This window comes from Chiloscyllium plagiosum, unplaced genomic scaffold (genome assembly GCF_037043375.1).
Source record: "Chiloscyllium plagiosum isolate Xiang-an unplaced genomic scaffold, Cpla_swu_hap1 HiC_scaffold_12, whole genome shotgun sequence".
In the NCBI taxonomy this organism is placed as follows: domain Eukaryota; kingdom Metazoa; phylum Chordata; class Chondrichthyes; order Orectolobiformes; family Hemiscylliidae; genus Chiloscyllium; species Chiloscyllium plagiosum.
In genome coordinates this window covers 24,248,605-24,271,695 of record NW_028270150.1, presented here as the reverse complement: position 1 = coordinate 24,271,695, position 23,091 = coordinate 24,248,605, and the positions used below count along the sequence as shown (strand labels likewise).

The following is a 23,091-nucleotide window of genomic DNA, read 5'->3' as shown; positions in this document are numbered from 1 at the left end:
GACCAGCAGCGTAAGGGTCCTAATGCAGGGCAGACTTCAACAGGGGAGGCCAACAGCAAATGGTTCAAAGGGACACAAGTGTTTTGATTTTGCTCAAATATAAGCCAAGAGCTGGATGGACTCCATACACTGATCTTAAGGAGGTCACTGACAGCGGCACGGTGGTACAGTAGTTAGCACTGCTGCCTCACAGCGCCAGAGACACGGGTTCAATTCCTGCCTCAGGCAACTGACTGTGTGGAGTTTGCACATTCTCCCGTGTCTGCGTGGGTTTCCTCCAGGTGCTCCGGTTTCCTCCCACAGTCCAAAGATGTGCAGGTGAGGTGAATTGGCCATGCTAAATTGCCCGTAGTGTTAGGTGAAGGGGTAAATATAGGGGAATGGGTCTGGGTGGATTGCTCTTCGGAGGGTTAGTGTGGACTTGTTGGGCCGAAGGACCTGTTTCCACACTGAAAGTAATCTAAAAAAAAGTAATCTAACAATGACTAGGGCGACGGAGCCTCAGAGAAGGGGTTAGGCTTCTGTCATTGGAGCAGTAGGAAAGTCCATGCTGGCATTAACAGAGTGTCCAGGACACTGGGAACTAAGGTCCAGGGTCTCAGTGAAAGCCAAGAGCTGGCAGGGGTCAAGGGATAGAGCCAAGAGTGTGGTGCTGGAAAAGCACAGCAGGTCAGGCAGCATCCGAGGAGCTGGCGAATCGACATTTCGGGCATAAGCTGAAGGGTTTATACCCGAAATGTCGATTCTTCTGCTCCTCAGATGCTGCCTGACCTGCTGTGCTTTTCCAGCACCACACTCTCAACTCTGATCTCCAGCAACTGCAGTCCTCACTTTCTCCTTAAGGGATAAAGTGCTGATGACTTTGGCCAGGATGCTGGAAGTCAGGTGGGGTGGGGGTGGTGACTTTTTCCCCAGCCCAGAAAGGACTTTCTCCATATCCATCTGTTGGGTCCAGTGGATGCATCAGGTAGGGGAGGGATGAGGGAGGAGGCAGATATAGGAGGGTTCACAGAGGGAAAAGGAGGCTGCAGGAGGGTATCGAGAGGGAAAGGAGATTACAAGAGATGGGAGAGAAGGGACCTGCAAGAGGAGTGTGGGAAGGGAGAGGAGATTGCACGAAGGCTGTGCAGGGAGAAGGTGAGGGAGGCTACAAATAACAAAGAATTATTTTAAACTCATCAACAAAGGAATACGTAACTAACTGGGATCCGTGAAAATGACTAGGGTTATGAACTCCTTGCAAATGAAGTAGAATCTTTGGTTTTAAGATTGTGCAACTTCAGGAGCTGGTATACTTGGCAAAAAACATGATGGGCCCTCTGGCTGTGAGTTGCTTGTCATTCCCCGCCTTCTCCCACAATCTGAAAAGTTCCACTGCCAGACTGAAGCTCTTAAGTGGCAGATAATTAGCAAATTAAAATCCTAATACACCTAAGGGTGGACAAACTGCCTGATGCCTTATCCAGCGCCTCTAATTCAGTAGGCTGACCACAAGATATTCTGGCTCTGGAAAAAAGTCACCTCTTTGTATAAACTACTCTCCATTCTAAATAACTTACATTCAATTTTATATGTCCACCTCCTTGCTTTTGGTCTCTCAACTAATAGAAACTGTTGAAACTTTATTGCTGGAACAGCACGGCAGGTCAGGCAGCATCTAGGGAACAGAAGATTCGACGTTTCGGGCACATGCCCTTCTTCAGGAATGAGCAGAGAGTGTTCAGCAGGAGAAGATAAAAGGTAGGGAGGAGGGACTTGGAGGAGGGGCGTTGGAAATGTGATAAGTGGAAAGAGGTCAAGGTGAGGGTGATAGGTCGGAGTAGGGTGGAGGCGGAGAGGTCAAGAAGAAGACTGCAGGTCAGGAAGGCGGTGCCGGGCTGGAGGGATTCGGCTGAGACAAGGTGGGGGGAGGGGGGATGAAGAAACTGGTGAAGTCCAAGTTCATCCCCTGTGGTTGGAGGGTTCCCAGTCGGAAGATAAGACGCTCCTCCTCCGACCGTCGCGTTGTTGTGGTTTGGCGGTGGATGAGTCCAATGACCTGCATATCCTCGGTGGAGTGGGAGGGGGAGTTGAAATGCTGTGCTACAGGGTGATTGGGTTGGTTCGTCCGGGTGGCCCAGAGGTGCTCTCTGAATCGCTCCGCAAGTAGGCGGCCTGTCTCCCCAATATAGAGGAGGCCACACCGGCTGCAGCGGATGCAGTAGATAATGTGGGTGGAGGTGCAGGTGAATCTGTGGCGGATATGGAAGTTTCTTTTGGGGCCTTGGAGAGAAGTGAGGGGGGAGGTGTGGGCGCAAGTGTTGCACCTCCTGCGGTTGCAAGGGAAGGTGCCGGGAGTGGAGGTTGGGTTGGTGGGGGGTATGGATCTGACAAGGGAGTCGCGGAGGGAGTGGTCTCTACGGAAAGCTGATAGAGGAGGGGAGGGAAATATATCCTTGGTGGTGGGGTCCGTCTGCTGTGTTCCATCCTTGCATACTTTTAAACACTTCAATTTTAGAAACCTGTATTGTGTTTTACTCTTATGGGAGAAAGCCCCATATTTCTACCTCATTATGTTTTCTTCTTTGTAACCAAGTTTCAATCCACTTTTTTGTCCTACTACTAATGTCATATTCTTTAGTAATCGTCTATGTTGCCCATTGCTAATGTCCATGTGCATGATATCCTCTGACATTTCCTTCATTTACCATATCAGTTACATCATGTATAAATTTTATGAGAATTGTGTTACACAAGTCTATTTTAAAATCCATACTGATTTGTTTTAATTATCAGTTGATCTAAATTTGTGTTTATTTCATATCATTAGACTCTCTTACATTTTCTCTATCACTGTGTTTAAGCGAAATGGCTTATAATTACTATATTGCTCCATCGCTATTATTTAAAATGATAGTGTATTGGATACTTACAGTCCTCTGACACAAGCCCAGCCTCATATAGAGTTCTCTATTTAAAACATTTAGGGCCTCGCTAATTCCATCGTTTATCCTTCAGAAGTTTAGAATGGATTGCATTGGGTTTGCAGGCTAGTTTTCCTTTGGTTTATCTAAAGCTTTCACCTGAGTAGTATTACCCAAATTGAGCAATTACTTCAGGATTTAACTTGTCATCCTTCTCCTTAGATCAGTATAGACCAATAAGAAATACAGTTTACCTACCTGCCAGATTACGTATCACCTACAAAGTGAGGATCGTCTCTCCCCTAGGAATCTCAATTCAACTTTAGCAGCTCCTATTTTACTGACAGTCCTAAGAAAAGAAATGACTGTTTCTTTCTATGTTTTTTGAAATTATTTCACTACCTTCTTAGTTTATCCCTAACTCATCCTCTTTAGACCTTTTTCATCATATGGGCTTTCAGCTTCATCGCTCTTACTGTACATATAGATCTCTCCAATTTTCTGTGCGCTAATTTGTCCATCCATCACACTTTAGCTAATTCACTCTCCATTTTTCCAAAGCTGCTATAATCCAAACTCTGATTTTAATTCCTGGACTCGCTTTTCCCTTTTTTAGTTAATCTCAACTCCATCAGCGAGTATGACTCCGAAAGGTGCTCAACTGTATTTAGGGCTTCTCCTCTTCTATTTCATTATTCATAATGAAGAGCTGGCAAATGTTTTTCTGTTGATCTGTGGAAATGGGATTAGGATACATGCAGAGTTGACTGTTAGAAGGACAATGTCTCAAAGATTTCACCTTGTTCATTTATTGGGGCACAAGAAATACTTTGAGTCATTGTACTAAACTTCCATCATGCAACATCAATGGCTAATCATTCAGCTACTCATGAAGTTTATATATTTTACAAAGTAGAAACCTCAGTTGACAGGGATCCTCTCAACAAGTAATGAGGAGTGAGAGGGCTTTACCCTGAAAGGTATATATTTCACTTATTCATAAAAATGTTCGGCTTTTGCTTTTGTTTTTTTGGAGTGAAAATGTTCTGTTCATTTTAGAAATGGAATTTTGTGTTAAAAAACACAAAACACAAAACAGAACTGCAGATGATGCAAACAAAATCAGAAATTTTCAGAACATGAGTTCACAAGAAGAAGGGTCACTGGACCCAACGCGTTAACTCGGCTTTCCCTCCACAGCTGCTGCCTGATCTGCTGAGCTTTTCCTTAAATTCCGAAATTTGTTATGGGCTACATCTGCCTCCATTCTTTGATAGGTGTTTCTTCTTATTCTTCCAGATTCCTGAAAGGAAATCTAAAAACAATATTTTTTTCTTGTGGTGAGCCTTCTACTGTTTCACCAAACCTACTGAGACCTACCTCTGCCCTGTCCCAACCCTGACCACTCACTCCTTGTTTACAATACACAGGACTGGAGATGATCGGGAGGGGGAGACAGAAATACCATCTTAAAGAAAACCTGCTCTGCCAGTCAGCACTTAGCAACTGATTGGCTAAACAGTGAAGTTAATCACCCCATGTTTTTAGACAGAAAATTCCAGGAGTGCGGTCCAATGCTAATTAATGAATATACAGAAACTAAGCATAACTCTTGCTTGGGCTGGATACCTTAGTTCAGTTGGTTGCAATTTCAATGCTGAGTTAAAAGGCTACAAGTTTAAGTCTTACCCCAGGTCTGATTAATAAGTCTAGATCTGTTCCTTGAATGCATTATATGTTTACCTACTGGGTCCTAAAAACAATGCACAATGAATTTGTTCAGGAATGTCAATATTTTTTTAAAAATGTTGGCAAGGGAGCAGCCATTACACAATCATGAGCTTAATCCATTGTTTCGCATTTTACAGGAGAAAGTGAGGACTGAAGATGCTGGAGATCAGAGCCGAGAGTGTAGTGCTGGAAAAGCACAGCAAGTCAGGCAGCATCCAGGGAGCAGAGAATCCATGTTGAGGGTATACGCTCTTCATCAGGAATCACACTGGCTGAACCATAACCTGATTCTTCACACACAGTTTTAACAATAACCTGACAAACACTCCTCTCTCAACTAACACCACGAGAACAAATTTAGCTGTTTTTTTTGATGTGGTGTGTAGGATATACTTATGCAAGAATGACTGTGGCATTTGGAAAGAAAGGACTCACCTGCAGATCGAACCTTTACAGAAGTATTATGACATAGAAAAAGGCCACTTGGCTAATGTGTCTGCATTGGCTCTCTAAATCATCAATATGACTCAGTGCCAATCTGGTGCTGCTTTCCCTACAACCTTGCACCTTGTTTCCATTCAAATTATCATCCTCTGCCTTCAGAAATGCCTCAGATGAACCTGCCTCCACCACACTTCCAATCAGTGCCTTCCTGATCTGAAGCACTCGCTGTGTGAAAAAGGTTTATCTTGAATCACATTTGCACAGCACAGTTGAACATCTGCTGTAATGTGGAAAAACATTTATCTTGTGACTACGAATTAAACTGCTTTGTAGTGTTGGTTAAGGAATAAATGTTGGCCAAGATATTATGAAAGAGCTTCAATGATCTTCTTCAAACAATGTCTTAGGGTTCTTTTACATTCACCCCAGGAGGCAAATAAGACATTGTTTCCATCTTAAAGCTGCCTCTCTCAATGTGTGACATAAGGCATCATTTTAAATTCGAGCAGCTCAAGAGAGTGTACGATTCAGTGAAACAGAGCCTTGTTCAGACCAATTTGGAGTACAATATTCAATTCTAAGTACCATAACTCAGGCATTGAGCTTGGAGGGATAGGCATTTTCACCAGAATGTTAAAAATATTAAATTATTAGAACAGGTCACATAAACTTGGTTTGTGTTCCCTTTTGTATTGAGGAGAGATCAAATCAAGAAGTTTAAAATGATAAAAGATTGAGGTAAGTGGACAAAGACAAATTATTTCCATGGTGAGGGGATTGGGAATGAGACAGCATGATCGTAAAATTAGAATTCAGCCTTTCAGGAGTGAAACTGGGAATTATTTCTTCACACAGCAGAAATCTGAAACTCTCCCCACCCCCCAATGGATACTCATCTAAACAACCTTTCAAAACCATGGCAAAGAGATGGTTGCCAGAAAACAGCAGCTGCATTATCTGTCAATTTGGCTTTAAAAGATGGTGCTTATGGCCAGAGTGGGACCATTCGGCGTAGCCACTTTGGCGCGAGCGATTCGGCACGACCCATTTCGGCGCAGAACTGTTTTATAGTTATTCAGTAGTAGTTATTAAACTACTATTACTAAAATTATTAAAATCTATTAAAATAAAACATATTAATATACAAATTATTAAAATAAAATAAAACCTTTTAAAATGCCATCAACAATTTTGTATTTGCCTTATTTCTTTCATTTTTATTTTCTTTTTAACATTTTTACTGAAGAGGATAAACATTATTTTTCTTTTTATTGCTTTCATTAATGCTTGTAAGTAAGCCTGAAAAGGAATAAATAAGAGCTGCGCTGAATCCCTCGTGCCGAAATGGGTATGCGCCAAAATGGGTCGGGCCAAACCGGCCGAGCCAAATCGCTCGCGCCAAAGTGGCTGGGCAGAATGGTCCTACACCCTGCTTAAGGCAGGTTGAGGTACAGATTAGCCAATCATCTAACTGAACAGCCTCAATGGTCTGAATAGCCTCCTCTGTCCCCAGAAGTCTGGAACAAGCTTTGAACCCTCAATTTACTGATTCAGAAATGAGACAGCCACCATTGTACTGAGTCTGGGACCTTGTCATTTGTTGTTTGCAGCACCTTGAAACAGTCTGATGACACCATAACATACTTTTAAAATACAGGGTATTCTTTCTGCTATCTTTTTAAATCATGGTATATTACATCATTCTTTTTCAACCAGAAATTTACTTAGAAGTACATCAAAACTAGATGGTATAAATGTAAGCACAAAATGTAAATTTTAAGTTCATTTAAATGAAGAATTTTTGATGGAAATAATGAAAGAATTTGGATTAATTTTCCAAACAAGGTAGTACAGTGAATCACATAGGGGCTTTCAAAATACACTTAGCCACAGGTCAGACAGATTGGTCTTTTCTTGTCCTTGACTCTTCATTACTTTGGGAGCATTATGGAGTGACTTGGCTGTAACGGGTTATTCAGATTTATCATTACAGTTTTCATCAATATGACTGATTGCACAACTGACAAAAATAAATTTGGGTTCTTATTCACATTCAATAGACAATAGACAATAGACAATAGGTGCAGGAGTAGGCCATTCAGCCCTTCGAGCCTGCACCGCCATTCAACATGATCATGGCTGATCATTCCTAATCAGTATCCTGTTCCTGCCTTATCTCCATAACCCAAGATTCCTCTATCTTGGAGAGCTCTATCCAACTCTTTCTTAAATGAATCCAGAGACTGGGCCTCCACTGCCCTCTGGGGCAGAGCATTCCACACAGCCACCACTCTCTGGGTGGAGAAGTTTCTCCTCATCTCTGTCCTAAATGGTCTACCCCGTATTTTTAAGCTATGTCCTCTGCTTCGGCACTCACCCATCAGTGGAAACATGTTTCCTGCTGCCAGAGTGTCCAATCCTATAATAATCTTATACGTCTCAATCAGATCTCCTCTCAGTCTTCTAAACTCAAGGGTATACAAGCCCAGTCGCTTCAGTCTTTCAGTGTAAGGTAATCCCGCCATTCCAGGAATTGACCTCGTGAACCTACGCTGCACTCCCTCAATAGCCAGAATGTCTTTCCTCAAATTTGGAGACCAGAACTGCACGCAGTACTCCAGGTGTGGTCTCACCAGGGCCCTGTACAGCTGCAGAAGCACCTCTTTGCTTCTATACTCAATTACTCTTGTTATGAAGGCCAGCATGCTATTAGCCTTCTTCACTACCTGCTGTACCTGCATGCTTACCTTCATTGACTGGTGTACAAGAACACCCAGATCTCTCTGTACTGCTCCTTTACCTAAATTGATTCCATTGAGGTAGTAATCTGCCTTCCTGTTCTTGCCACCAAAGTGGATAACCATACATTTATCCACATTAAACTGCATCTGCGATGCATCTGCCCACTCACCTAACTTGTCCAGGTCACCCTGTAGTCTCCTAACATCCTCATCACATTTCACCCTGCCACCCAGCTTTGTATCATCCGCAAATTTGCTAATGTTATTGCTGATACCATCTTCGATATCATTAACATATATTGTAAAAAACTGCGGTCCCAGCACGGATCCCTGTGGTACCCCACTGGTCACTGCCTGCCATTCCAAAATGGAGCCGTTTATCACTACCCTTTGTTTCCTATCAGCCAACCAATTTTCAATCCAATCTAGTACTTTGCCCCCAATACCATGCGCCCTAATTTTACTGAAAATGTGTTGCTGGAAAAGCGCAGCATGTCAGGCAGCATCCAAGGAACAGGAGAATTGACGTTTCGGGCATAAGTCCTTCTTCAGGAAGGAGAATCGACGTTTCGGGCATAAGCCCTTCTTCAGTTCCTTGGATGCTGCCTGACCTGCTGCACTTTTCCAGCAACACATTTTCAGCTCTGATCTCCAGCATCTCCTGCCCTCACTTTCTGCCCTAATTTTACTCACTAACCTCCTGTGTGGGACTTTATCAAAAGCTTTCTGAAAGTCCAGTACACTACATCTACTGGATCTCCCTCGTCCATCTTCAGAGTTACATCCTCAAAATATTCAAGAAGATTAATCAAGCATGATTTCCCCTTCATAAATCCATGCTGACTCTGTCCTATCCTGTTACTACTATCCAGATGTGTCATAATTTCATCCTTTATAATAGACTCCAGCACCTTTCCCACCACTGAAGTCAGACTAACTGGTCTATAATTTCCTGCTTTCTCTCTCCCATCTTTCTTAAAAAGTGGTATAACATTAGCCACCCTCCAATCCTCAGGAACCAACCCCGAATCTATCGAACTCTGGAAAATAATCAGCAATGCATCCATGATTTCCCGAGCCACCTCCTTCAGTACCCTGGGATGCAGACCATTAGGCCCCGGAGACTTATCAACCTTCAGACCTAACAGTCTCTCCAACACCAAATCCTGGCAAATATAAATTCCCTTAAGTATAGGTCCTTCAGCCACTGTTACCTCAGGGAGATTGCTTGTGTCTTCCCCAGTGAACACAGATCTGAAGTACCCATTTAATTCCTCTGCCATTTCTTTGTTCCCTGTAATATATTCCCCTGTTTCTGTCTTCAAGGGCCCAATTTTAGTCCTAACCATTTTTTTGCCTTGCACATATCTAAAAAAGCTTTTACTATCCTCCTTTATATTATTGGCCAATTTACCTTCGTACCTCATTTTTCCTCTGCGTAGTTCCTTCTTTGTAATCCTTTGTTGCTCTTTAAAAGCTTCCCAGTCCTCAGTTTTCCCACTTATCTTTGCTATGTTATACTTTTTCTCTTTTAACTTTATATGTTTCTTAACTTCCCTCGTCAGCCACGGCCGACCATGCCTCCTCCTGGGATCTTTCTTCCTTTTAGGAATGAACTGATCCTGCAACTTCTGCATTATACACAGAAATATCCGCCATTGTTCCTCCACAGTCATCCCTGCTAAGGTATTGCACCATTGAACTTTGGCCAGCTCCTCCCTCATAGCTCCATTGTTCCCTTTATTCAACAGAAGTACTGTCACTTCCGACTGTACCCTCTCCCTCTCAAATTGCAGATTGAAGCTTAATGTATTATGGTCACTACTTCCCAATGGCTCCTTCACTTCAAGGTCTCTGACCAATTCTGGTTCGTTACACAATACCAGATCCAGAATTGCCTTCTCCCTGGTCGGCTCCAGCACCAGTTGCTCTAAGAATCCATCTCTGAGGCACTCCACAAAGTGTCTTTCTTGAGGACCAATACTATCCTGATTCTCCCAGTCTACCTGCATGTTAAAATCCCCCATAACAACTGTAGTAACATCTTTATGACAGGCCAATTTCAGCTCCTGATTCAACTTACACCCGACATCCAGACTACTGTTTGGGGGCCTGTAGATGACTCCCAAGAGGGTCTTTTTACCCTTACTATTTTGCAGCTCTATCCACACTGACTCTTCATCCCCTGACTCTAGGTCCCCCCACGCAAGGGACTGAATATCCTCCCTTACCAACAAGGCCACCCCACCCCCTCTGCCCGTCAGTCTGTCCTTACGATAGCACGTGTAGCCTTGAATATTCATTTCCCAGGCCCTGTCCACTTGAAGCCACATCTCAGTTATCCCCAAATTCAACTTGAAGCTACTTCAGGTGAACATTTGCATTCATGGCATCAGATAAATATTGATGCAAGAAATTGCTATTTCAACTGAGATTTGGAGATCTTTATCCCTCACCACAATGTTACATTCATGAACTGGAGTCTGGTAAGCTGTATTTGCAGTGAAGGTATGGAAATTTCAGTTCATATTTAATATTTCGTACATTACAACTGTGGCTATGTTTCAAAAGTTGTGAAATGGATGATACAATCCTTTTCTTTCTTTTGTCTTTATTAATTCCCACAGTAAAAGTTGGAATCTTCAGCAACAGATCAAACCCCTTGTTGGGTCTTGTCGTGAAAAGGTTTGTAAGGAACGTTAGTGCGACATGATCAGAAGGTCATATTCATGGAAATTTAAATCTAATAAAAAGAAATGATCAATTTTCCAAAATGTGGTCTCAATACAGAAGTTTAAAGTTGTGTTCAACAATATTAAAAAAAAATTCATGAAATGCTTGCATGCTGTATTTAGAGGGCTCCAAGGCTACGTTGACAATGTGTGAATGACAGGATTTAATGCACATGAATCACTAAACACAGAAGTACAGGACGGATACCAGCCTGTTTAGTGCATTCAGTGGCATTATAAGAATAATTACATTTAAAAGAAAACAATCTTAATCATGTGCTATACATTTAGGCGAGCTTGTACAGTCACTTGTGCAACTATGAAAAGTGGTTTTGAACTGAGAAGTGCAGGTTAATTCTGACTACTGAGGGCAGTAAAGTCCTGAGATAGCAGACATCAAACACTTCAGAGGGCTGTCTGACATCATAGAGTCATCCTGCATGGAAACAGACCCTTTGATCCAATTCGTCCACGCTGACCAGTATCTTAAACTGAACTAGTCTACTTTGCATGTGTTTGGCCCATATCCCTCCAAACCTTTCCTACTCATGCACCCGTACAAATGTTTTTTTAAATGTTAGAATTGTACCCAGCTCTGCTATTTCCTCTGGCAACTCATTCCATACACACACTATACTGTGTGTGAAAAAGATCCCCCTCATTTTAAATCTTTCCCCTCTCACCTTAACTCTATACCCTCTAGTTTCTGACCCCTCCCCCACGTTGGAAAAAGACTTTTGACTATTTACCCTATCCATGTTCCTCATGATTTTATAATCCCTCAATCTCCTACACTCCAGTGAAAAAAATTAAAGTTAGACACTGGGGTGACTTCACTTTACTAACAGATGGTGAGCCATGGTTAAGAAAACACTATCTACAAGCAGCAATAGTTCAACTCATAGAATCATAGAGATGTACTGCACAGAAACAGACCCTTCGGTCCAATTCATCCATACTGACCAGATATCCTAACCTGATTCCTGATGAAAGGCTCATGCCCAAAACGTTGACTCTCCTGCTCCTCAGATGCTGCCTGACCTGCTGTGCTTTTTCAGCATCACATTCTTGATCCAGATCCCTCTAAACCCTTCCTATTTATATACCCAAGACATGCCTTTTAAATGCTGTAATTTTAACAGCCTCCACCACTTCCTCTGGCAGCTCATTCCATACACGCACCATCCTCTGTGTGAAAAAGTTGCCCCTTAGGTCTCTTTAATATCTTTGCCCTCCCACTCTAAATTTATGCCCTCTAGTTCCGGACTCCCCCAACCCAGGGAAAAGACTGTCTATTTATTACCTGTGACTCTACTTTCAAGGAAGTATGAACCTGCACTCCAAGGTCTCTTTGTTCTGCAACACTCCCCAGGACTTTACCATTAAGTGTATAAGTCCTGCTCGGATTTGCTTTTCCGAAATGCAGCACCTCACATTTATCTAAAATAAACTCCATCTGCCACTCCTCGTCCAGGAAGTATATAGCTCTTAAGATTAAAAGCTCGTTACAAGCAACTTTCTCAGACAGAGGCCACCAAATAATAGAAGACCTATAAATACATCACAATCAGAAATTTTACTCTTGATCTCAAGTTTATTCAAATGACAGAAGGGTTGGAGTTACATAATATAACATTAAGAAGCAACTGGTTAAGGAATAACAAGTAAATGAACAGCAAATCAAGGAACAACCAATCAAAGGTCAGCTAGTAGAAGATTACATAGCACACCCTGAACTCATGGTAGAACCTAAGACAAGATCAGAATCCACAGAGGTCAGTCACACTGGGATAAGATAGTTGCTTCATACTGTTAATGAGGTGGGAACCTGTGGCTATACAGGATTGGCATAAATGTTTTTCACTATCATTAACATGGAAGAGCACTCAGACTGTACAGCTAGCAATATTTATGAGGGAAAACGAGCAATGAGATAGCCCACGAAAGCATACTTCAACTAACTAAATGGTGAATTTATAACTGATGCAACTCAAAAGTGCAACACAGCCTGGTAAACAAATAGATGTGACAGATTCACATTTGATGTTAGATGCTGAGGTGACTCGGAAGAGGCAATTTCAAGCATAACAATTCATTTCTTTATTTCCCTCTGAAAAGTCCTCAGTAATAATGACAGAAGCTATCTTCAAACAGAAGGGAAGTGAATACAGTGATTTCACCAAAAATGCAAGTGTTGAGGGTGAAGCAGAGGGTCCAAGCCAATAACCAGGTTGAAATAAGAGGTTTACAGCACAGATAAAAAGGTGGAGTGAGAATAAAAATCTGCTAACACAGATTGATGATCTGGTGCATACAACTATTTGGAAGCAACCACTGAAAAGGGATGACCGATGTCCAATTAATCAAGATACTGTAAAGAGGAAATTGCCTGTTTCAGCTGGAGAGCTGGCTTCCCTAATCAAAATCCACAAGATTAAAGGTCCTCCAGTTTAAAAGGATTGACTGACCTCAGGCTGTCAGCAAAATAACCAATATCAATAGTCTTCCACTCAGCAAACTATCAATTTCCCAAGTCTGAGCAGAGTATGCTCTTTGATAACGGTGACACCTCCAGATTATCTGATTTTGAAAAGGCAGAGTCTTTTGGAAGATGGGGTAGTTGCAGATGTGATTATGTTTTTATGTATGATATCAATAATTAGAAAAAGAGTTTGCAGATTAATGCTGTATATTTTGTTCTGAGAGGGTTAGTACAATTCTGGTCACCACACTACCAGAAGGCTGTGGATGCTTTGGAGAGGGTATAGAAAAGGTTTACTAGGATGTTATCTGGTATAGGGGATTTTAGCTATGAGGAAAGGCTGGCTAAATTGGGTTTGCTATCACTGGAATGCAGGAGGTTGAGGAGTGACTTGATAGAAGTTTATAAGATTTATAAGTTTATAAGATGCCCCCTTACACATTAACGGCACAAAGGTGCAACGAGTGGACAGCATCAAGCTCCTGGGAGTGGTCATCAACAACAAGCTTTCTTGAACTCTTCACGTGAACACACGGGTTGCAAAGGCCCAACAACATCTCTTTTTCCTCAGGCAGCTGAGGAAATTTGGCATGACGGCAAATACCCTTTCCAACTTTTATAGGTGCACCATCGAGAGTTTTCTGTCCGGATGTGTCACTACCTGGTATGGCAACTGCACCATTCAAGATCGGAGACGGTTACAGAGAGTGGTGAACTCGGCCTGGACAATCACAAAGGCCAACCTCCCATCTATAGAATCCATCTACCAGGCTCACTGTCAGGGAAAGGCCGCCAGCATTCTTAAAGATCCATCCCACCCTGGCAATGTTTTCCCACAACCTCTACCATCGGGGAGAAGGCATACACGCCTGAACACACGCACCAGCCAGTTTCAAAACAGTTTCTACCCTACTGTTGATAGAATACTGAATGGACTCACAAACTCTTAGCATTTGCCTGTACCTGTGTTTTTGTTTTTGCCACTGTTTATCTATTATTTACTTAGTTATGCTACTTAACTCTGTGATCTGCCTGTATTGCTCACTAGACAAAGCTTTTCACTGTGCCTCAGCACATGTGACAATAAATTCAATTCAATCCAATTTAGTTCAATTTTAATCTCCGCACCATTGGTGGCCACACCTGAAGGTCTGGAATTTCCTTTCATATCATTTACTTCTTTCTCCTCCTTTAAGATGTACTATAAAACCGGTCTCTTTCATATCATCTACTTCTTTCTCCTCCTTTAAGATGTACTGTAAAACCGGTCTCTTTAACCAGCTTTTTGGCCATCTGCTCTAAAATAGCCATGTGTTGTGGGTCTCAATCATGCCACATGTTATAATGTTCTTGTCTCCTGGACAGTGTTTTAGGATATTTTATTACACTAAAACTACACACACACACACACACCTACACACACACACATCTACACACACACACATCTACACACACACACGATTGTTATGTGCATGAAATCCACAAATCTAGAAAATATTCATAGTTCGCTGGTGAAAGGGAAGGTACTGATAAGAAACACAGCTACCAGACACTTTCTGGTGAATGCACAGTTCTCAACATGTGCGTTTCTGAATAAAACACACAGACATGATGAGTAATGCACTTCTACTCTGGGTGTTTCTTTCAGAAAGGGATATGCTCAGAAAGTATGGGTAATGTTAAGTGACTGTTCTTAAATTGCTGAGATGGTGGGATACTTTCTATGGTTGTGAACAGGTCGAAGCATGCTTACTTACAGATAGCATGCCATCAATATAAATAGGGACTAAAGCTGCGCTTCATCAAATAGAAGATGGGGAAGATTGTCATAAAATAATTCAGCAGGTTAAGAATACCTAAGGTGGAGGATGAAGGTGCAGGGAAAGGGGTCTTCCAGTGTTTTACTGTTTTACCACAAGCATTAACCAACAGGTAACATAAAAACTAATATAAAAACAGAAAGCGCTGGAGAAGTTTGCAGCTTCAGTGGAGAGAGGAACAGAGTTCATGTTTCGACTTCTTTGGAAGAACAGCCACATTAGACTCAAAATACTAATTAAGTTTTACCCACCATTCTGACTTGGATCTATATCATGGTTTCCTCACCATCTCCAGGTCCAAGTCTCAGAATGCTCTTTCTAACAGCAAGGGTGGTCAGAAAAGCAATAGTAATGGGATATTAAATAGTTTAGAGAACCAACAGCTATTTCTACAGCCACAGATGTGAAGCGAGGATGGAATGTTGTCTTCCTGGTGCAAGGATCAAAGATGTCATTGCATGGCTGCACAGCATCTACATGGCTAAAAAAAAGCAGATGTTGTGGTCCATATTCATATCAGACTGGTAGAAAGAGGCTTAAGATTGAACAGGCCAAAGTGAGGACTGCAGATGCTGGAAACCGGAGTTTAGATCAGAGTGGTGCTGGAAAAGCACAGCAGGTCAGGCAGCAGGAAAATCGAAGTTTCGGGCAAAAGCCCTTCATTAGGAATAGAGGTAGAGAGATAAATGGGGAGGGAGGGGAGAGGGGGTAGGGCTGTGGAGAAGGTAGCAAAGAGTACAATAGGTGAATGGGGATGGGGATGGATGTGATAGGTCAGAGGGAAGGGGAGGTTGGAGTGGATAGGTGGGAAGGGGGATTGGCAGGTAGGACAGGTCATGAGGACAGTGCTGAGCTGGAAGGTTGGAACTGAGGTAAAGTGTGGGAAAGGGAAGTGAGGAAACTGGTGAAGTCCACACTGATGCCCTGGGGTTGAAGTGTTCTGAGGCGGAAGATGAGGCGCTCTTCCTCCAGGTGGTGAGGGAGCGGTGGTGGTGGAGACCCAGGACCTGCATGTCCTCGGCAGAGTGGAAGGGGGAGTTGAAATGTTGGGCCATAGGGCGGTGGGGTTGATTGGTGCGGGTGTCCCGGAGATGTTCCCTGAAGCACTCTACAAGGAGGCGTCCAGTCTCCCCAATGTAGAGGAGACCACCTCGGGAGCAACGGATACAATAAATGACATTGGTGGATGTGCAGGTAAAACTTTGGTGGATGTGGAAGGCTCCTTTGGGGCCTTGGATGGAGGGAAGGGGGGAGGTGTGGGCCCAGGTTTTGCAATTCCTGCAGTGGCAGGGGAGGGTGCCGGGGAGGACGGTGGTTTGTTGGCAGGTGTGGACCTGACCAGGTAGTCATGGAGGGAATGGTCTTTGTGGAAAGTGGAAATGGGGGGGAAGGGAAAAATATCCCTGGCGGTGGGGTCCGTTTGGAGGTGGCGGAAATGTCGGCGGATGATATGGTTAATGCGAAGGTTGGTAGGGCAGAAGGGAAGGACCAGGGGGGTTCTGTCCTTGTTACAGTTGGACGAGTGGGGTTTGTGGTTGGAGATGCGGGATGTGGATGAGATGCATTGGAGGGCATCTTCAACCACGTGGGAAAGGAAATTGCAATCTCTAAAGAAGGAGGCCATCTAGTGTGTTCTGTGGTGGAACTGGTCCTCCTGGGAGCAGATACTGCGGAGGCAGAGGAATTGGGTATACGGGATGCCATTTTTGCAGCAGGTAAGGTGGGAAGAGGTGTAATCCAGGTAGCTGTGGGAGTCGGTCGGTTTGTAAAACATGTGTCAAGTCGGTTGTCATTAATGGAGATGGAGAGGTTCAGGAAGGGGAAGGAGGTGTCAGAGATGGTCCAGGTGAATTTAAGGTCGTGGTGGAATGTGTTGGTGAAGTTGATGAACTGCTCAACCTCCTTGCGGGAGCATAAGGTGGCGCCGATGCAGTCATCAATATAGCGGAGGAAGAGGTGGGAAGTGGTGCCGGTGTAATTACGGAAGATGGACTGTTCTACGTAGCCAACAAAGAGACAGGCATAGCTGGGGCCCATTTGGGTGTCCATGGCTACCCCTTTGGTCTGGAGGAAGTGGGAGAAATTTTTAAGGGTGAGGACCAGTTTAGCCAAACGAATGAGAGTGTCAGTGGAAGGGTACCGTTGGGGACATCGGGAAAGGAAGAAACGGAGGGCTTGGAGACCCTGGTCATGGTGGATAAGATTGGCCAAACATAAGATTGAACAGACAGATTTTAGAAAGCTAGGAAGAAAATTAAAGTAACAACCTCTAGATTGTATCTGATGCCATGCACTAGTAAGCACAGAAATAGGAGAATAGTGCAATTGAATGCTAGCCTGGCCTGGAGATACAGTACAAAAGGGAAGACTTTAGATTCTTGGGGCAATAGAAACCAGTCTAGAAAAGGTGGGATCTGTACAAGTCAGATAGTTTGTGTTTTAACAGGGCCAGGTACCATATACTTTTGAACAGGTTTGCTGTTGCCTTTGTTGATCATTGAATCATAGATCCCCACAGTGTGGAAGGAGGCCATTCGGCCTATCAAATCCACACCGACCCTCTAACGAGCATCCCATCCAGATTTACCACCTAACTCTGTTCCCATGGCGAATCCACTAACCTACACATCCCTCGACATTGTGGAAAATTGAGCATAGCTGATCCACCTAACCTGTCCATCTGTGGACTGTGGGAGGAAACTAGAGCACCCAAAGGAAACCCACACAAACATGGGGAGAATGTGCAAACTACACACAGTCAGTCACCTGAGGGTGAACCTGGGTTCCTGGTGCTGTGGGGCAGCAGTGCTAACCACTGAGCCACTGTGCCAGCCATAATGGTTCAAACTACCTTGATCAATGAGAACCAAAGTCTAGATTTAAAAAGGAAAGCTGGCATCACATCAGAATGGTGAAAGGGGAAGGGAAAGGGAGATGTGTTCAGTGATGGCATCACAATGGAGATGGTTGAAAATAATGGAGGTTGGTGGGGTGAAAGGGGTATTCATGGGACTGAGATAATATAGAAAGGATGAGAGGAGAATTGCAGGCAAGTTCATGGGCATTCTTGAGGATGCTGTCAACTATGGTGGCAGAGTGTCCTCAGTTTAGGGAAAAGAATGATGTCAGAAACACCGATAAGAAAGACTGTATGAGTGCATTCGATACAACAAAGTATGGAATGATATTCCTTCAGCACTTAAAGGTGTGCTAGTGTGCAGTATTAGTTATGGAAATCAGTAGGCTATCATTTTTTGACGGTCAATCCTATAAATGGGGACAGAGATGTTAAGGTATTTCGAAGAGTCAGACATGTGAAAAAAAGAAAAACTTGGAAATTGAAAGCAATGTTGAGTTTTCTAGCTCAGGGCATGAGCAAGAAGTGGTACCTAGACAGTCCTCAATGGATTGGGAACAGAAGGGTAGAAGGAAGAACGTATCATGCATCTCAAAAAAAGGGGAAGCACAGCTCAGACCCAATATCTTTTTATTTGGATGAAATGAGCATTGTTCACAAGAAAGTTGGAAAATGAGAGAAGACATTCATCCAGATACAGGAGAGTGAATGGTGGATAAAGACTAGAGCCATGGTCATAGAGCTTTCCAGCACGGAAACAGACCCTTTGGTCGAACTCTTCCATGCCAACCAGATATCCTAGATTATTGTAGTCCCATTTGCCAACACTTGGCCCATATCCCTCTAAACTTTTCCTATTCATGTACCCATCCAGATGTCTTTTAAAAGTTGTCAACAGCCTCCAGTACTTCTGCTGACAACTCATTCTATACATGCACCATTCTCTGCATGAAAAAGTTGCCGCTTACTCCCTTTACATCTTTCCCTCTCACCTTTAATCTATGCCCTCTAGTTTCCAACTCCCCTTCCCTGGGAAAAAGACCTTGGCTATTCACCAAATCCATGCCCCTCATGATTTTATACCCCTATAAGGTCACCCCTCAGCTTCTCATGCTCCAGGGAAAATAACCCCAACTTATTCAGCCTCTCCCTATAAATCAAACCCTTCAATCCTGGCAACATCTTTGTAAATCTTTTCTGCACCCTTTTGCACTTCAGTTCAAGAAAGAAGCAGAGAACCTTCAATTACCCATGGTGGATGGAAATGTCGGAAGATTGGTCATCATGATGAAGGAATGGCAGGTTGGACCATGAAAGTGGAACCTGCTAAAGTGGCAGGGTGGTCAGAAGAATGGTGGATATATATGAAAGAGATGATTATCGAGGGATGACTGAAATGACGGTTCTGGTTAGTGCATTTTGGGAAGAAGGTAGAAGTGAGCTGTTCAGGACTAGGGAGCTATGAGGTTGCAGTCAAGATTAGAGTAGATCAGGTAGCATCCGAGGAGCAGGAAAATCGACATTTCAGGAAAAAGCCCTTCATCAGGAATGAGGCTGGGAGCCTCAGGGATGAGAGAATTCATACTCTAAACCTCCTTCCGAATCCTCTGCTCCACACTTGCACCACCACTTAACCTCTTTACAGTCAGCTATGCCTCAACTGAGGGCCACACTCTCTCAAAACTGCAAACTACTACTGTATTATATCCTCAGAAGAATTCATACTCTCAATCTCTCCACTCCCGAGGCTCTCAGCCTCACTCCTGATGAAGGGCTTCTGCCCGAAACGTCGATTTTCCTGCTTCTCGGATGCTGCCTGACCTGCTGTGCTTTTCCAACACCAGTCTAATCTTGACTCTGATCTCCAGCATCTGCAGTACCCACCTCCACCTAGCTATGAGGTTGCAGACAGTGACAAGAATATCACCAGAGGTCAGTCCTGGAGATGATGGCTTGATGTTCACTGTTGGGCTCATGGTTCAGTTAGCATTCAGTTTATGCAAAGTAGATGATAGTCCTCCAACAGAATTTAAGAAATGGAGTGCAATAGGTTCAGAGAGAAACAAAGTAAGGAGGAGAAACAGAGAATTTCAGACAGCCAATGACACACTACCTCACAATGAAAAGGTCTAGAGAGAATTTGAGGCCAAAAGGAGTGATCCAGATGGAAAGGGATTACATGTGACAGGTAAACAGCGCAAGGGGAGGACTCATCACAAGTGAGTGCAGAATTGGTCACACCCCATTTTAAACGGTTGCAGTAAATCCACGCTCAACATGCCAGCTTAAGTGCTGAAAAGTGTGTTGCTGGAAAAGCGCAGCAGGTCAGGCAGAATCCAAGGAGCAGGAGAATCGACGTTGCGGGAATTCCTGAAGAAGGGCTTATGTCAATTCTCCTGCTCCTTGGATGCTGCCTGACCTGCTGCGCTTTTCCAGCAACACATTTTTCAGCTCTGATCTTCAGCATCAGCAGTCCTCACTTTCTGCCAGCTTAAGTACCAATAATCCCCTGTAAAAAGAAAACTTCCCCAATATTGCACAAATAAAACTGGCAAATGAGACATGCCTGTCTTGTGCACTACCAAATAGAATTACGATCCAAACTATCTTGCTCAAAATGTCTTTCCACATATAATCTGAAGACTTAATTATTTTTAATACTTCAGTTATGTCACCCAAACAAATCTGTGCTTAAATAGATATCTCTGATAATTGAAAACTTTGAACTAGGGATCACCCCTAAATCCAGGCCTTGTGTATATCACATAATGTTGATTGAAGGATGACCATTGCCCATATTATCAGAAGATCTTGGTCCATCTTCCATCACAATTAAACCTTTTATATCAATGCGAACAGGCAGTGGGGCCTTGGTTTACAATCTCATCCAAAATCTAACCCTAATAGCACAGCATTCTCTTAATTCTGCTTTTAAGTGTCAGCCTAGATTAGGTGATTGAGTCCTGGAATGGGAATTGAAACCACAAGCTTCTGACTCAGAGATGACAGCAGTGCTACCTATCAGTTACCTCAGAACTGAAAAAGTTATAAAGGGCTTACCGTGTTAATTTTTCTGCAACATTTGAAGGTAGTAGGAAAGTGATCATTGGTGCCAAGTACAGACAATTCTTGGAAATAAAGAGCAGGTAAATCAGCATCAGATCAGTGATTAAAGCAGTAACACTTCAGCAACCTTCACTTCACCACAAGTAGCACAGTCCAACAGAAGTCCCTGATGTAAGAAAAGCCAGAACATGCCCAGGAATGCGAGAGCTGTACTCACCTGAGCATGTCCTGATTTGTCTTTTTGCAGCAATGTCAGGATCTTTCCAGACTTATAATTGTAGTTCTAACGTAGGCTCTCACCTGAAGCAGTTTCTTATCCTTCCCCGCTTCAGACTCTGAGTAACATGCAGCCAGAACATTTTGTCTTTATTCAAGATTTTCAGCTTTTTACCATATGATCCTACTCAGTGAATACTGGACACTGAGAACATAACTTGCAGAAGAAATGATTAAAAAAATTGCACATTTTCAGACAATCATGCAAGATCAACACGCAAGACAATGGAAAGTTCAGAAAACTAAATTTTATATCAGATATTAAATAATCTATAGAGTTAAACAGGTATAAGAATAAATTTCTGTTGATTATACCAGGCCTGGTCAATGCAAGGCACATTTACTTTTGTGTCAGGAATATCTGCATCTACACAGAAAAAAAACACTCAATCTCAAAGTATCAAGTGAGATTTCAAGGAAAGGAGAGGCATTCTAACCTACCAATGCATAAACTGAAGGAGATATCTGAGACTTTGAATATTCAAATGTATAACACATTTTAATAATTCCACACACTTTTCTCCATTCTCAGCATCACCCTACCCTTTTGTTGGTACAGTTTTCATTCACTGATGTACATTTCTAGATTTTACATTTTGCACTGGATGCAGCACAAAGTGGTCTCACATTCTGAGTGTTTAGTGAGTTGGCTGTAGCTGGCCAATGGAAGTTTTTTTGATGATTGAAACCTCTTTTCACAGGCTTAATGACACGGTTGGTCGTACTCTCAACTGAGCCAGAAGACTGTGGGTTCAAGTCCCACTCCAAAAGCTCCAGGCCATCAATGTAGTGGAGTACTGAAAGAGGGCTGCACTACTGGAAGTGGTGTCATTTTGATGCTAATACAGTGCAGAAGAAGGCATGATTCAGCCAGTGATGTCTGTACTAACTCTCTGAATGTGCATGAGAAAAAACAGGGAGGTTATCTCTGATGCCTTAGCCGATATTTATCTCTCAATCAACAACTCAAATTTAGATTGTCTAGCCATTATCACATGGGTGTTTTTGGAAGGTGCAGTGCGTATATGACTTCCTGCCTTTCAAGTGAGGGCATAGGTTTAAGATGAGAAGAGAAAGATTTAAAAGGGACCCGAGGGGCAACCTTTTTCACGTAGAGGGTGGTTCGTGTGTAGTATGTACTGGCAGAGGAAGTGGCACATACAGTAATAACACTTAAAAGACATTTGGAAAGGTACATGAATAGGAAAGATTTAGAGGAATATGGGTCAAACTCAGGCAAATGGTTTAGTTTGGGAAACTTGGTTGGTATGAATGAGTTGGACCAAAGGGTCTGTTCGCATGGTGTACGACTCTAAGTTCAAGCACATCAAATTCTTTGCTTTTCATACATTTATATATCCGTTGCAGAAATTCAGGCCATCCCAGAGTACTTTACTGACAATGAAGTGCTCTTGAACTGTTGTAAATACATAAATTGCATACGGCAAGATCACACAAACAGCAATGCAACAAACTGCCAACACAAATTTGAATTTGTAGAGTGCCAATTCGCATAACCAAACTTCTCAAGGTGCTCACGTGAGCATTATAAAACAAGATATGACACTGACCAGATAAGGCAATATTAGGGCAGATGATCAAAAAATGTGGTCAAAGAGTCAGATAATTTGTTTTAGACAGTAGTCACAGGATAAAGATTAATCAGGACACTCCCATCGTTTTTCTTCGAATTAATGTCACAGGGTACTTTCCATCCATCCCTGAAAAGGATGGAAAATTTACCATCTCATTTTAATAATGCCACCTTTGAGTGTGCAGGACATTTCATTCGTTTTGCAATAGAGTGTCAGGGGAGAATTTGTACCCGAATCCCTGAATTGGCACTTGAAGCCATGATTTTTTCTTAGAGGTAGGATTGCAGAGCCACTGTAAAGAGGGGGGAATTGATCAGAGTGACCGGCAACTTTCACTGGCTCTCTTCCCTCAGCCTGTTGGGTTCAAAATTCCTGTCCTAGTTACAAATCTCACATATAGCTTTGTGAAATTACATATTTTTCTCAGTGTTCCGTCATCAGTGA

At 42.9% G+C, this 23,091-nt stretch overlaps 1 protein-coding gene across 5 annotated transcripts in view; it reads right to left on the bottom strand.

Moving 5' to 3' along the window:
- The window catches only part of kcnj15 (potassium inwardly rectifying channel subfamily J member 15), a 66,761-nt gene that overhangs the window by 11,670 nt on the left and 32,000 nt on the right, over nucleotides 1-23,091 (bottom strand). For 4 of the 5 annotated variants that reach the window (XM_087992512.1, XM_087992510.1, XM_087992511.1 and 1 more), the window contains exon 3: nucleotides 20,771-20,838. The exons of the other annotated variant lie outside the window; for it this stretch is intronic. In XM_087992512.1, coding sequence (XP_087848638.1) covers nucleotides 20,771-20,817 — 47 coding nt within the window. In that variant the 5' untranslated portion in view covers nucleotides 20,818-20,838. The remainder of the gene's footprint in view (nucleotides 1-20,770; nucleotides 20,839-23,091) is intronic. 5 annotated transcript variants of the gene reach the window in all.